We start from the raw sequence: 16593 nt of genomic DNA, 5'->3' as shown, positions 1-16593 counted from the left end.
CTGATCTTGTGTCCCTTTTAAGACTCTTGAGCTTTAAGAGTAGCTCGCACAGTTCTTTGAATAGGGTCCTCCTCAGAATCCAAATAATCAGATTCGAAATACGCACGTCTTTGCTTCCTGCGAGTAAATCTCCGCTCGAAATCTTCCCTTTGCCTCTTCTCACTCAATAACTAAGCTTGAAGTGCATTTACTTGATCTTGGATAGTGGGTGGTTGTGGATAGATTGCCATTGCAAAAGAAACAAGTAAAATATTATGGAAATGTAGAAATAAAATAGAAAAGGTAGCAAACTCATCTCACTCCCGTGTACTTCGAAAGAAGGTTTGTCGAAGTGCTCGATGTAGATGGTGTCCAACGAAGAAATAATAATAATAATCCAGTAATGCTTTGATGTTGACAATTCAGAGAGGAAGCTTCAAAAGATCTTTGAAAATATTGCTAAAAAATAATGCCAAAAATCTTTGTGTTGTAAGAATCTTTTAAACGAATATGAAGTTTTTTTTTCTTGAATTATGCCCCTTTCTCTTCTTTGAAACTCTCAAAAGCTCTTTGAAATTAAGCTTGTATATGTAAGCTTATCAATTAAACTTATATATATATATATAATAACTATAAGCTTTTAATGTTAAGCCTTATCAAAGCTTTATACTAAGCTTTTAACACTAAGCTTATCAATATTATAAGCTTTATATATATATATATATATATATATATATATATATATATATAAGCTTATAACATTAAGTTTATTCAAAAGCTTATTAAAAGCTTTGTAAAGAGCTTTACTTAGCTAAACAAGGACTGCCAACAGCCTGTGAACGGCATACAAAGGGATCTGGCCAGCAACGCATAGCGCAAACCTGAAGGGAGGGAGGAGGAGCCGATACCACCCGCCACCAAATTGAAGAAGAGAGAGAGAGAGAGAGAGAGAGAGAGAGAGAGAGAGAGAGAGATGGATTTTGTTTCTCCCTGCAGCGCTTAGCGCTTTTATTGATTGAAAAGAAAAATTATAACCCCCACCGTTGATTATGGAATTCAGACACTCTTACTGATTTAACAATCCTGTTATGGGTTCTAATGCTCCTCCTCTTGTTTTGCTGATTCCATCTGTATGGTTGGATTAGGGAGAGAATTTGAATTGAGAAAGGTGGTTTTGGGAGAAGAAGGGTGGTTTTCTTCAAAAGGGTGGCTTTCTTCCTAACCCTTGATCCAAATCTTGATCTAATGGTCCACAAAATTCACATAACCATACCTTCTTTTGCCCAAAGGTCTTCCACACCTTCTCTTCTTTACCTTTTGGATTTTTTGAATGAATTGTGTCCTTGTCGTACATAGAGATTAGATTATTCTACAAAATTAAATATAAAAGAAATTAATCATAACATCATAGCATAAATCAAGAGCATGAAAGATCAAAGAACACAAGACTGGGTGTAATCTCCCCCCGACATGTGTGGCTCCAGTCCCACACACGCGGTATTTAAATCATATTCATAAATTTAGCCCTTGGAGCCATAAATAGCATAGCTTTTCCAAAATTAGGCTTTTTACAAAATTGAAGCTTAGTCCAATGCTTTTAAAGCATCTTATAAAAAATAAACCTTGCCCAATATATGTACAATGGGCCAAACCATACAAAATTAAATATTTAGCACACGTGCTTAGCTAGATAATCTCGTCCAATGTCCACCTTGGTCGTCTCGAACTCATGATATATACTCAACATAATCCATAATGTTAGATTACAATTACTTTAGAATCATTCACAAAAATAATTATAACAAATGGAAAATTATTCACTACCATGCTTCGCACATGAACCATGCATCACACATAATTAATTGGATTCACTCCCATGAAAAAATATTCTGAAAAATCTCACTCCCATGATAGTCCTCCCGTTTGAGAAGACAACCGTCCTTGGTTGTAGTTATCAACACACGTGAGTGATCAAGCATATTAATTGTTCCCACATTGCATTCACTCACAATGTTATTATGTATTTAAGTGGATTCACTCCCACATATCCTCACACGCATCACACATATCTTAAAGTTGATCGGATTCACTTACGATCAAATTCACAGAACCTTTACACGCGTCACACGTGTCTTAGAGTTGATTGGACTCACTCACAATCAAACTCCTACATTGTCACAATGTTTTCATATGCATCACACGTATTCACAAAGTATACCACACATTTCACACGTGTCACAGCTGGTTGGACTCACTCACAACCAACTAGGGATACCCTCATTAACTCAAAAGAGTTGATTGGATTCAAACTCGCACATTTCTTACATGTGTTACACATGTCACAGTTGGTTGGATTCACTCACAACCAACTTAATTACACTTGGGTCACCCAAGATATTCTTTTTACTTATTGGATCTCCTAATAAATTAATTGAGAAAGGAAATGAAGGAGAGAGAGAGAGAGAGAGAGAGAGAGAGAGGAGGGTGGGAGAGGGAAAGAGAAAGGGAAGAGAGTGGGAGAGGGAGAAGGAGAGAGAGTTAGAGTAAGGGTGGGAAAGTTATCATGAAGGTCTCTAATATGACTTTAAGTAAGAAAAGGTGAGAGAGAGGGAAGGAGAGATTATGCATAGGAAGATTGGGAGAGAAGGACAGGGAAAGGAAGGAGAGAGGGAAGAGGGTGGCAGAGGGAGAGAGAGAGAGAGAGAGAGAGAGAGGGATAGAGAGAGAGAGAGAGAGAGAGAGAGAGAGAGAGAGAGAGGGGGGGAAGAGAGTGGGAGAGGGAGATAGGGGTTGAAAGGAAGAGAGTGGGAGAGGGAGGGAAGAGAGTGGGAGAGGGAGATAGGGGTTGAAAGGAAGAGAGTGGGAGAGAGAGAAAGGAGGAGCTAAGTTGGGCTAGAGGGGAGAAAGTGGGCTGGGCTGAGAGGTGATGGGGTGGAGGTAGCTGGAGGAGATGGGAGGAGGTAGTGGTGGAGGGCCTGGAGAGAGAATGTCCACATTTTGAAGAGAGGAGTTGCTAGAAAAAACTCCCTTGAAAATCACACTTAGTACATCGCAACATTCACAGCTATTGTGGAATGTGTATGGCTCCGTCGTCTATCCGCACATCTTGTTATTGGACAGCTGTCTTCTACCACCATTTTTTCACTGACACATCACATTCAGGTGCATTATTGTTATGTCAGGAAAGGCTCCATACAGGAGAGATTGCCTTGACCTGTGTACCTACACATGCCAATGTAGCAGATGGGCTTACCAAAACTCTTTCCAAAGTAGTCTGCTCCACCCTGTACACGTTCACACCATTCACTTCAGGGGGGTTTGTTAGCCTAGTTAGCCTGGAAGTCCTTGGTGTGAACAACCCTATATACATTCACACCATTCACTTCAGGGGGGTTTGTTAGCCTGGTTATCCTGGAAGTCCTTGGTGTGAACAACCCTACACACGGGCACTTTTTACCTTGTGCTGATGGTAGGGTTTTTTCCCCATGTGAACACACTCTTATGTGTTACCCACATCAGCCCTAGGCCTCGGGCTTCTATTAGTACTTTTGTATTCCACTCATTTCTTATCATCATTATCAAGTACTTTCCAGTAGATTGTGGTCTTTGATAACTTCCCAATTGCTTTAAAAATAAAGAAAAAGAAAAGAACTAGAGATGGGAGGAGTATTCTTGTGAGTAAAATTTCTTCGTGGTGAAATGGGATATCATTCTTATGGACTCAATCAAAATTTGGAGCTTAAATTCGTGAAAGCAACACTCTTTTTTGTATATATATTAAATACATTTGTTTAGAAAATACATGTAAACATTTGTTTACATGTGTTCATGAAAGCAACACTGTTGTTGTATATGGACTACATACATTTGTTTAGAAAATTCTTGTCAAAACCTCCAACTTTTGCCCAAGTTTGGTGCTTAAAGTTTCTATCATTTGAAAACACTCCGAGTGGTCACACCCAAGGTATAAACATCTCTAGTATGGGCACATTTTCTGTCCAGTGTGGCAATGTGCAAATAGCTTCAAGTTTCACACTAGTTGGGGAAATGTTTACATGTATTCGTGAAAGCAACACTCTGGGTTTGTTGTATATGGATCACATACATTTGTTTAGAAAATACTTGTCAAAACCTCCAACTTATGCCCAAGTTTCGTGCTTAAAGTTTATCATTCGACAACACTATGAGTGGGCACATTTTTTGTCCATTGTGGCAATGTGCAAATTGCTTGAAGTTTCACACTCGTTGGGGAATGAGACGAAATGAAATGTTGTGTGAACTTGTGCAATGAGTGACAATTTTAAAGATGGAGCACACTCCTTTGCATAATGGGAGGATGCATGACCATTCCATTCCGTCATGGTCATGGGGAATGGCCGCATAGCTAGGTCCAAGACTAATCTTATAAGCTTTTCCCACACGAGCCAAGTATTTAATGTAACTTGGCCATGAGCCTTTCAACTGTGCAGCTGAAAGTGGCATAGCTAGAGTTTCAAAAAAAAATATATTTTTCAACCAATCAAAATAAGGACAACTCTTAAGTTTATTTCAAAAATCTCTACAATATGCCAGTTCTATGACTAAAATACATGAAAAATGATTCCTTGAAGAAGGGTTACTTTATTTCTCATTCGTATTTTCTTAATTCTTGTAGGCAAAAATACACTAGAATGCCCTATTTTTCGAGCACTGAGTTACTTCAACTTATAATAGAGATACAATATATGCATTTAGCCAAGTCTTCCTTGGTCGAATTGACATCAGTGACCTGACAACACATACAATGAGGGCTCGATAATAAAAGCATTTTTTAAAAAATTAATCAAAATAAGGCCATGCTTATAAACTAACCGGCTTTCTAGGCTAAATTTACATGTTTTGCCGGTATTTTAACTCAAAACAAGTGAACTTGAATCGTTGTTTGAAAATGAATTGCCGTTCTGCACACAACCCGGCCCGGACACCTAGGCCCAACCTAGTGTGAATGATCCTGCCGTGCCTTGCAAAGCGCCCTATACTCGTGAGAAAGTTCTTGGTGGCCGGGCATTTGGTAAGGCTTGAAAGTCGGTTCATTTTCGTCTCTCTCTCTCTCTCTCTCTCTCTCTTTGCATATAAATTTCCGGATCTCTGCTTTAGGGTTTCCTTCAAGGTTTTCTTCTGAGCTTTTGCAGTTGCAGTTGCAGTTGTGGAGGCTTTCCTCGTTCTCTGACAGGTTTTCAGGGGATCTACTGTGTGTGCGGAAAACGTTAGGGTTTCATCTTTGGCTCTGTTTGGAACAGAGCGTTGTGCAAGCCATCAGCTTTCTCTTACATCAGACACACGTATATATTTGAGCAGGCGACAGAGGAAGCTGCTTTTCTTCCAGGTGCTTTTCTATTCTCGAAAGGGGGATCTCTTCCTGCATTTCTTTACCCTTTCTTTCTCTTACAGAGATCGTATCAGAAAGAATTGCAGGGTTGAGAAGCCGAAGGTCTGGTCTTTCTGTTCTGAGCAGGCGTTTTCCCCCCTCCCTTATCACATGGTATGTTGATATATTTGATGGAAATTTACCCTAGATTTCGTTGCTAAGAGCAGATAGCCTGCCATGCTGTTCTACCCTTCCCACCCTTCCGTTGTGTACCGTTTGGACTCTCACCGCCCCACAGCACCTGTGTGGGAGAGTCTAGAGCAAGACATTCATGTGAGGGTATGGTCCATAGCGTCAAAAGATAAGGGCCAGTCATTTGTACTTCCTTCAATATTCATAGACAAGGGCGGAGGCTGAAAGAAGAGAGCGATTTTCTGGTTCAAAGGGTTTTACCGGGAGTATTTCTACCCCTTCATCCGTGTGGCACGAAACGTTTACATGGCAGGAACATCTGAGTCCCTGACTGTGGAGAACAATGTGGAATGCATGGCATCTGCCAACTTGGTGAATATTGAGAAGGCATACATCACGACCACGGCACATGTGCATTCTCATGCTGTAGCGTCTGCCAGTATGACCAATGTGGAACCTGCATGCAATATGGGTGCGGCCCATGTACAATCGCAGGTGGTGGCTGCTAACATGACAAATGTGGTGGAAGAGGAATGCATCATGGCTACAGGTCCTGTGCACCAACAGCAACAGGCAGTTGTCAATATGATTAATCTGTCAGATCTCGACATGGTCAATTCCACACATGTGCATTCCCAATGTGAGGCATCTCTCCACATGATGGATGTGGAAGATGCATTTAAGTTTTTTAAACTCATGAGCATGCAAGAGGAAGGCTGCAACCATGCAAATGAATATCTGGTACGTGTACAGTTCTTTGAGCTCATGGAAGCCAACTCTCTCCTATCCGTGATTACTCATTTCTTCTTTGTACTGTTTATCAGAGCACATATGATGGTTTTTGGCCTGCCTTTGTTAAAGGTGGAAGTTTAAACCTTTTCTAAGCATGGAATCTTAAATTTCATACCTCACCTTTTACACGATTTTGAATGATGGCTTTTCTCAAAGCAAGTAGAGCATTGAAGACTTCATGATTTGATGTGACTATTTATTGAAGTTTTTTAGGTTATTTCTAATCTCTCTCTCTCTCGCGGGAGGCTAGACATAGATTAAGGTCTCTTCAATAAGACTCTTAAATATATAGGCAGGCCTTCAGGGATCCCTTTGTGTTTTCCTTCCTTTCGATTGTTACATGCACTCCAACATTTGTTCTAATAATATATGAAGGGGTCATTGAATAGAAACGTTTTATGGTTTATCTATTTTAATGATGATGTTTATTGCTCTTGGGCGCTGGCCCTGAGGTCTCTTCAGTAAGACTCTTAAATATATAGGCAGGCCTGCAGCGATCCCTTCGTGTTTTCCTTCCTTTCGATTGTTACATGCACTCCAACATTTGTTCTAATAATATATGAAGGGGTCATTGAGTAGAAACGTTTTATGGTTTATCTATGTTAATGATGATGTTTATTGCTCTTGGGCTCTAGCCCGATTGGTGGGGCCTGCTAAACAGTAGCTCGTAGGGTCAAACCCTAGCACCTTAGCTTAGGACAAAAAATGACATGGTTGCTTTCATTTTGATTGCAGGGGTTGGGGGAAGGGAAGAATTTATGCGAGTCCCAATTCGACAAGAAAGTGGAGGTCTGTGCAATATGTCGTGATAAGATCAAGGTGGAAGAAACTGCACAGATCAGAGGGTGTGAGCATTCATACTGGTAACTGCAACTAGATGCTTAGATAACGATTACTATGTCCAAAGATTGGAGGCATCTGCATTTGTCTGATGTTCTTCACTTTTTGCAGTGTGACTTGTATCCTTCGCTGGGCTTCCTACAAGACCGAGCCATGGTGCCCTCAGTGCAGGCTTCCATTCTCTTTTCTCTATGTATACAGAGCTTTGGATGGAACGTAAGCATCATTATTCTGCTGTAGGATGCAAATCTCATACCAAAAGACTGGGTTGTACTATATTTGTCTGTTGCCCCCTATCTTATCTTGATATAGTTGCTAACTGTTGTTTCTGATGTGATTTTGTAGCCTGTCAGAGTACATGTTTGAGGAGAGTGTTTGTCTTCTTTTGAGAGCATTTTGGTTTAAGCCTCTAACCTTTCAAGACCCTGAAGAGCAGGATGATTATCAAGATGATTATGATGTCTATGAAGAGCCATACTATACCTCTAATGTTCGCCTAGGAAATAGGAGGTGGGGAGACTCCGGCTATGTTCGTGGAGGTCATCGTGAGGCTAGGCCAGTTGGTGTGCGCCAGGTTGCAGGTCCCGATAGCAGTGTTGGCTCATCATCAAGGCAGGGAAAGGGTAAGGAACTGGCTAAAGACGCTGTAGGTCGTCGTGCCCGGCGGGCTCAGAAGCGTGAACAGCTAGATAAAATGGTGGGTAAAAAGCAACAGGTTGATGGCAAGAATGTTGCTACTGCACGCCCATAAGATGACGATGCCCATAAGCATGCTAGGAATTAGTCAATGTTCATAGGTACAAACTACTTGGAACACGGGAACATACTAGATCCCGTGTTTCTAGATTTTATTGAATGTTGGCTATCTCTAGACATGTTCGTTTGGAACTTTTAATCGTGTTTGAACTTGTGACTTCATTGGATCCATTTTTTTGGTCCTTTTTGTACAAATGGATTTGGTCCTGCAGCATTGTTGCTGCTGCATGTCATTTACGTGTATGCTTCATGTTTAACCTGTCTCTTAATGGTTTCTTACAATGGTTTAGTCTGGAGGTAATGGGAATATTTCTTGTGAGGCTTGTTTTTTTTTTTTGGAATATTTCTACTTTTTTTTTTTGGATACTGTGCATATATGTTTTGAAGGGTAAGAATACATGTGTGGGCTATTCTTCTGGACACGTGCCAGCCTCCATTTAAGACTAGAAGCGGTGAAGGTTACTCTTTTGCTTGTAAAGCTGAACTGCTTCCAATCTAGACCTTTGGTGATCATGAATAGTTCTTGCTGCTGCAAGCATCAGTGAGTGTTTTATTGTGTGAGGAGGAACACATTAAAGGGGTACTATTGGGCATTGATGACGCTAGTGGGGATGTCATAGTATCTAGTCCATACTATGCATAATGGAGTTACAGTTATTTAGTCTTGTGGGTTGACTACCATGAGTATATAACATGCAAGTTCCTAAAAGGTGAATTTGGTCATGTCCTTGGATTCATCTAGGTATATATATAAAGAGTAGAATGACATAAAAAGTGGGAAATTGTAACGAGGGGACTATGCATCATCAAGTAAATAAGTTGAAGATAGAAGTGAGCAACTTTTTGTGATGTAGTGTGTGTGGGATGGTAGATTTAATGGTTTACACCAGGCTTCTAGGAGAGATTCCATATACATTGGACTCTTAATGGGCTTGGTTATCATGTAATTCGAACAATCTCGTCCCTCTGTCTCCTCACTCTCCCTCCTCTCCCAAACATCTCTCTCTTTGTGTTTGACTAATATTGGGCTCTTGGGTGATAGATTGTGGTTGGCTATCACATGGTTTATATAATGTTCCTAGGCTATTATTTGTATGGACACTTGTATGTAGTGTTTTATATACTAGGCTCCTTTTTTTTCGAGAGAGTGCATGGTGAATCCTAAAAGTTTGGCTTCAGTGTAAAGTTGTTTGGTTTGCTAGTTTAGCTATAGTGTTAAAAAGTATCTCTCTCCTCCAACTTTGAGGTCGATGGGTAAATTTGGTTATCAGCTCTAGTAGGTAGCACCACAATAATGTGTATTAATCTTTCTACACTATATTCTAAAGAAACAATAAGTGGCTACATAAATTGTGGATGAGACTTGGAAGCTATTTTAAATCTTTCATTGTGAGTGAGGGGGAGTGTTGTGACACAGTTGTCACGTGTGAGTCGTGATTACGGTAGAATTTAAAATGCATAGGGAAGCATACTCAGTTTCACAAGTATAAAGGAAACGTCAGTATTGTTACTGTTGCAAATTTTTTGAAGGTTTTAATATTTTACAAAGCAGCTAAAACCATCAGTTTGACATTTATTTGTTGTTTGTCTCTTTTCTTTCTCTTGTCCAACATTTCCCACATATTCGTGCAAAGCTTTAATGTAGTTGATGTAAGCACTATTTGTTCACGCCTCTCTTGGTTTGAAACTACACAAAGGAGAAGAAAAACCTTGTTACTACTAGGTCCAGTTGCTAATTCAACTTCATATAACTCCACATTTTAAGTTTAATAGGCCATATTTAAAACTAGTCGTTATTTTCAATCAATGGATGTTGACTTATAAAAGTGTGTTGCTAATTGAGTCACTTGTGACTTTAGTATGACTCTAGCTCTTATTTTGAATCAACACACATGTTGACTAACTTCAAGTGTAGCGTGCATTATTTATCGTAGAAATAGTGCCAAAAGTTTTTGTTTTGTTTTGTGCATAATGCGTGTCTAAATTTAATAAACATCCCACTATTAGGTTTTATGAATTTGATATTATTATCCTTGTGTTCTATGTATGGTGTATAAGTTAAAACACCCTTAAAGCATCCCATAACATTCTTTACAATGCATAAAGTAGCTTTCATATTGCGAAATGATGTCGTAAGACAATTATTTTATGTTTCCACAATCATTTGGTGCTCCAAATAAAACATGCAAGTGATACATGAAGAATTCTCATTGAATCACTTCCACACCATGTACTCTTTTGCAATGGTCGTTTGCCCTTTATGATATTGTGTGTGTGTGTTTGTGGATTTAAAAAGAAGACAAGGTTATGGACCAGATGAGATGCGTGAAACGATAAACAAAGGCTAAGTGAAACAACACAAGTAATGAAGTGTAAGAGAACACGTGAAACAAAAAACAAAAACTAAGCAAAATAACACAAGTAATCAAGCGTAAGAGAACAAAAGAAATATGAGAGGTAGCAATGGGTGGCTTAGCTTTCAAATAAAATTGATGAAAGTATGAAGAAGGGTGTGTGCACAAAAGAATGGAGGAGAATGATAAATACGTTTTCTTGGGGTACAACAAAGTATTAAGTGTTTACCAAGCAAATAAGAAAAAGTAACACATTTTCTATAAAAAAAACACATAGGTGTAAAACTTTGTCATTCATGTTTTGCCCCTTCACTCTATGTGTATCTTTGGAAATGTGTCACTTCCTATATCATGATAACCACCAAAAACTTCATACTTGAGCAACTCTTCAACCACACCAACCAAGCATGTGATCTAATGAGGATATCAGAATACACCCATGGTTGTATGAAGACTTCCACTTTCAATTCATCTGCTTAGGCACACCAATTCATGAACCAAGTGTCAATGGCTTGTGGGAGTAAAAAAAATCAATTTATTCCCAAGTTGATTGTTAATAGTAATTCTATAAAATGAGTCGAACTCCTTAAATAGCTATAAACACTAGTATTTGGTCAATAAAGTTATAAAGGAAATTTTTGTGTAACCAAATAAACTCATCAAGAACATTCCCACATTCAAAGGTCACATACAAGATCAATCAATCTAGTTGGAACATTATGGAAAGCAAGGAAATATTAGCTACGTGCTTTATTTATCTAGCTATTCAATTCCAAGCACTATCATGATCATAAGACAAGAGAAGAATACCAAGAGAAGTTGGTAATGCTGTGTGCAGGTGTTCTGACATCATAAAAGGATGCCTTGTAGAATGAGCTTAATAATAGGGACAAATCATAGCTTAGCAAGATGCTAACACTGATCAGTGTTAGCCAGATGCTAACACTGATCAAAGGGAAAATGTGGTTATCCAAGAGCAGGCTAGAGCATTCCAACATAATGCAAAGCTCTGGAAACGATCAAGAGCTAGAAGAAAAATCATTAGACAAACGACATGGAGAGAATCAAGCTCCTGAAAAAGAATCTATGTCATCGATAGAACTGTAGGCAGGAGTGGAAAAGCTAGATGAATATGAGCAGTAGATCCAAGAACTCAATATAGAACATTTTGAGTATGTCAAAATGCGTAAAGAGAAGATAAATACTTACGTAGCAAACTTTAATAATTATGTAGCAAACTTTAGAAGACTTGGAACAATGGGATGTTTCTTATTGATCTAAGAAATGCATCCGAAACCAAGAGAAAAATAATACCTTGTTACTAAGCCCTCGGTGTCCAAATCACAAACCCAATAGGAGTCATAAAAGTCACTATGAAGGTCTTGATTGTGCAACATAGGTGACACCATACGTTTGATGCTTTTCTAGTGATTCTAATAGGGCTTGTTGGGGAGAACTTGCTTGAAATACCAACATCAAAACTGATGTGTACTAGTATTATGTAAGAAGATGACTACCAAACCAATTTCCTATATAAGGTCTCATCCAAGTCTTCGATGGGGGGACAACTTTAGATCAACCTCCATTGGGGCACCAACTCTCTTGTATTCAGTCATGCCAAATGCTTGAATTATCTCAACTACATATTTGTCTCTATAAACTTAGCCCTTGCGAAAAGTTCATAGCATGCACTAGCTACAACACTTGAATTTGCCTTGGAGTGACAACATGTGTGAGACTCTTACTACATACTTGTATAATCTCCATTTTTTGCTCAGGATTTTATCTTAGTATATATCACATGAGAAGTTAAAATTAGGTGCTTTTGCAATAAACTTGTAGCATAATAAAAAAAAACAATATCCTACACTTGAAATTATACTGATGGATGCCAATCAATGAGAATATATGTGGTATTTATGTGTTGTATTATATCATGATATATGGGGTGTTTAATATCAATGAGAATATATGGGGCATCTATGTACTTCATTATATCATGATGATATATGGGGTATCCTTATATTGTTTAATATCAATAAGAATATATGGGGCATCTATGTACTTTATTATATTGTGATATTTACAAATATGGAATCACATAAAATGAAAATGATAGGAATTCAAGAAGAATCAAGGGTTTCAATGCCTTATTTTGAAGTCCTTGGCAAGACTTCGTGGAACTTTTTAAAGAGTTTACGGATTGTTTGCATATGGAAATACACATAAATGAAAAAATACCACTAGAAGTGTGTTGCACCACTAGAAGTGGTGCAACACACTATTCCCTACTATTATCGAAAGTTTAAGACCAATGAGGCAAATACCTTACTATATTAACCTTAAATATAGCAATTGTAAAGGAGGAAATCGACAAACCCATTGTAGTAAGGTTCATCTATATACTAATAAGCATACTGATTGGGTATCATCCATTGTTATTATGCGGAAATAAGCATGCAATTGTAAAGGAGGAAATTGACAAACCCATTGCAGTAAAGTTTATCTATATACTAATAAGCATACTGATTGGGTATCATCCATTGTTATTATGCCCAAGAAGAATGAGAATACACGGGTGTGTGTGGATTTGAAGAATGTTAATGCAGCCATGTGCAAGGACCACTACTCCTTACCTCTTTCCCCAGCACTCAACATGTGTTGGAAAGAGTCGCCAAAGACGAAGCTTATAGCTTTTTGGAAAGTTTCTTGGGTTACCACCAAGTGTCTATTGCTCCTAAAGATCAACCTAAAGAGCATAACCCTATACGCAAACTTGTCTATTAACTATGGGAGAGACACGTTTTCCTATATGGTTTGGGACTAACGAATGCCCTTTGGGCTAACAAATTCCCCAATAACATTTCATCAGTTGTTGATGTGTAAGGCCTTCAAGAATTATCTATAGAAATGGTTTGAAGTATTCATCCAATGGCTTATCTATACAAATGGTTGGAAGTATTCATCAATAACTTATGTGCTCATTCTAAATGGAAAAATCATCTAGCGTGCTTAAGAAAGGTATGAGTCTGTGTCAATTGTATTGAATATCATTAAACCTATTGAAATGGAATTTTGGGTAAAGCATAGAGTTATATTGGGACAGTTTTCAAACATGATAAAATTCACTAATTTTAAAACTACCTCCAACCACAAACTACAAGGGAGTACAACGTTTTATAAGACACACTAGGTACTATCGTGAACGGTTTATCATATTCTATGCAAAAATTACCAAACCATTGTATAGACAATTGATAGTCTTTGAATGGGCTAAAGAGTGCCAAGGGGCTTGCTAAACCATTGTATAGACTATTGGTAGTAGACTATTGATAGTCTTTAAATCGGTTAAAGAATGCCAAAGGGCTTATGATGAACTAATGAGAGTGCCTTGGTGAGTGCACCCATCTTGAGACATGCCAACTAGGACCTAATCTTTGATGTGCACATTAACACTTCAAGATTTTCCTTGGGCGAGTGCACCCATCTTGAGACCTCCTAACTAGGACCTAATCTTTCATGTGCACATTGACACTTCAAGATTTTCCATTGGATGTGTGTTGGCGTAACTAAGGGAATACAAGTTGGATAACCATGTTTATTTTGCTACTAGGCAACTTAATGAAAAAATAAGGACTGGCCATGGTTTATGCTTTTAAAAATATAAACATTATATTGACTAGCAAGTTTGTATTCTTTGTGAACCACTATGGTTGCTTTTACTTTTGGAATTTGACTTTACGACCATTGTAAGAAAGGGTTCATAATATGTTTAAGCAGATTACATGTCAGATTCCTAATGGCAAACCGCGCCACCAAAATTAATGTTGATCTTCTAGATGTGCTTATTGAAAATTGACATGGTGCCTGATTGTAGTGATGAAATATCATGTTTCCCAAAATATTTCCCTTTAAACAAAGCTAAGATGCGATGGCTTATCAAGTTGGCTTCATCTTATTAATTGATTGTGGAACAACTATATAAACTTGGAAAAGATGATGTCCTATGGAGATATGTGCATGAGCATGAATTTATACATGTTTTGGAGGAATCACACTTTGGAATTGTTGGAGGAAATTTTTTCGGAGAGATTCTAGCATACAAAGTGATACAAGTAGGCTTATAGTGGTGAACCTTGTTTGGTGACACCATATAATTTGTCAAAGGTTACGATGAAAGTCAAAGATTTTCTATTCTACCATAGCCAAAATACATGATGCCACTCAGTCTTATCATAGTGCCACAACCTTTTTAGAACATAAGTCTTGCCCCCCACTTAACCCAAGCAAGATATATCATAGTGGTCATAGATTACTTCACAAAGTGGGTAGAAGCTAGAGCCACTAGAAAAGCCAATGCTTGTATCACTATTGAATTCTTGTATGAGCAATTAATTTTCATATTCAGATGCTTGTTGGAGATTGTGACTGGATCATCCTTCGACAATGAGGTCGTCCACATTTGTTGAAAGGATTTTTGGTAGTATATCAAAAATCCTCACCTTACTATTACACAACCATGCTGAGAGCACCGATTTAAGATGTTGTGTGTCATATTGAAAAAAATAGAAGGAACCATCCATATTGATTGGGAACATATGTTTATAGCTGTGCTCTAGGCATATCACACATATTGTACAATGTTGCAAAAGGATATACACTATTTTGATTGACATACAAAGTTGATGATATGATGCTAATGGAGTACTTGGTACCTAGCTTGAGGATTGTAGTCACACATAGAGGATGACTTAGAATGTCATGATTGAAAAGATAATTGACTAAGAAAAACTAGAGGAAACCAATGTCATGCATGGCATAATGGTGGAGAAGTTCTATAAAAAAAAGTGGTTTTGACCAAAATGTCAAAGATAAGGAACTTAACAAAGAGAATTTAGTCCCTTTGTTTGGAACCGATAGTAGCAAACAAGAAAAAAAAGTTGAAATTGAGGGAAATGAGACCATTCAGGATCACAAAGTTCAGGTTTTGGAAGGATCCAACTCCATAAAAAGAAACAAGAGAAAAGGAACAAAGAATAATGAAAAAAATAAGCCCAAGAGGAAGCAAAAGAGCACATAGAAAAAACAAATATGCGCTCCCAAGGGAAAACTTTAAACAAAGATGCATTCCCAAGGGAAAACTGTAAACACAAACATGGATGCTCTCGTCACCCTTGAAGATGACGACTTGGACATTGGGCTTGTAAGGATAAAAGCTAAAGTGGCTGCTCTGTAGGTAGTGATACCTCAATCATTTCTTTAATAGATACAGGTGCGACTCACAACTTGCTATCATTCAAAACATGGGAAACTCTAGGTAGACCTAAACTAGAACAGTAGAGTTGGTAGTTTTCACTCCATCGTGGTAAAAGCTGAAGGGTCTTTAAAGGTTCATATCACTATTAGAAACAACCCTATGGCTAGAAAGATGTATGTGATGCCTATAAGAAAGATAGAAGAGAAACTACTATTGGGATGATAATGGATTAGTGCACCAAATTGCACCATCTATTGGACTAAAGCAACATCATAAGTTCATAAGGATGGTCACAAAGTGACAATTCTAGTTTGGGTTTCCTCCTTTTTGGGTTTCACCCAAAAAGGAGGAATTACCTTTGGCCAACCTTGTACCTTCCCTACTATTTTTGAGCCCAATAACTGAACAAGAAGAGCAGGGCAATATCCCTAATGAAAGTAAAATAGAGGCATGACAAGAAGGATATTAGGATCATACACAAGTTGGAAGAAACCAATCATGAAGCGATGGGTTCCTAAAAGCCTCTTGAGGTCACAAGGGTGTACTATGACTGAGTACAAGACCTGTGGATACCCAAACATATATCACTAAAGAAAGTAAAAGGGGGGGGGGGAAACCAAGAAAACTTATCATTGACTTCCCCACCCTACAAAGGTTTAGTTTAGAAAGAAAGACTAGCCCACAAGTCAAACCTGTTGGGTGCCAAAAGCTACATTAGTTGCATAAGGATATTACAAGGTGCCACTCACTTAAGGATCCCTAGAAGGATATAACAAGGTGCCACTCACTTAAGGATCCCTAGAATGACACAAAAGTTATAGGAGGGGAAGGATGAAGAAACACATTTAGTAACAGACATGCAGTAGGTGGCAGCCCAAGAGGAAACCACAAGTACAAGAACAACTACTTTCAAAAAGCCTCAAGATGATTTGGAGAAACAAAGCCCAAGTGCCAATCTATCCACTAAGCCTAGTAAATGTAAAGCAGATAGGAACGCAAGGATGCCACCTATGACCATTCTAGCCAACAAAGCCAAGGGAAAAGAAAAAATAATAGTGGTGACAAAGGTCAACTGC

General features: G+C 38.3%; 1 protein-coding gene across 1 annotated transcript; it reads left to right on the top strand.

Annotated features, from left to right (window-relative positions):
- Positions 1 to 5039: 5039 nt before the first annotated feature.
- On the top strand, positions 5040 to 8163 carry LOC147637344 (uncharacterized). The gene is made up of 5 exons (XM_086799126.1): positions 5040 to 5344; positions 5434 to 6259; positions 7046 to 7173; positions 7262 to 7366; positions 7496 to 8163. The coding sequence occupies exons 2-5, from the start codon at positions 5825 to 5827 to the stop codon at positions 7899 to 7901; spliced, it is 1074 nt and encodes a 357-aa protein (XP_086655252.1). The 5' UTR covers positions 5040 to 5344; positions 5434 to 5824; the 3' UTR covers positions 7902 to 8163.
- Positions 8164 to 16593: the final 8430 nt, after the last annotated feature.

The sequence above is a fragment of the Cibotium barometz genome, chromosome 6 (assembly GCF_041138505.1).
Source record: "Cibotium barometz isolate CiBa-2024 chromosome 6, ASM4113850v1, whole genome shotgun sequence".
NCBI classification, from domain to species: domain Eukaryota; kingdom Viridiplantae; phylum Streptophyta; class Polypodiopsida; order Cyatheales; family Cibotiaceae; genus Cibotium; species Cibotium barometz.
This window is presented reverse-complemented; position numbering and strand designations above follow the sequence as displayed.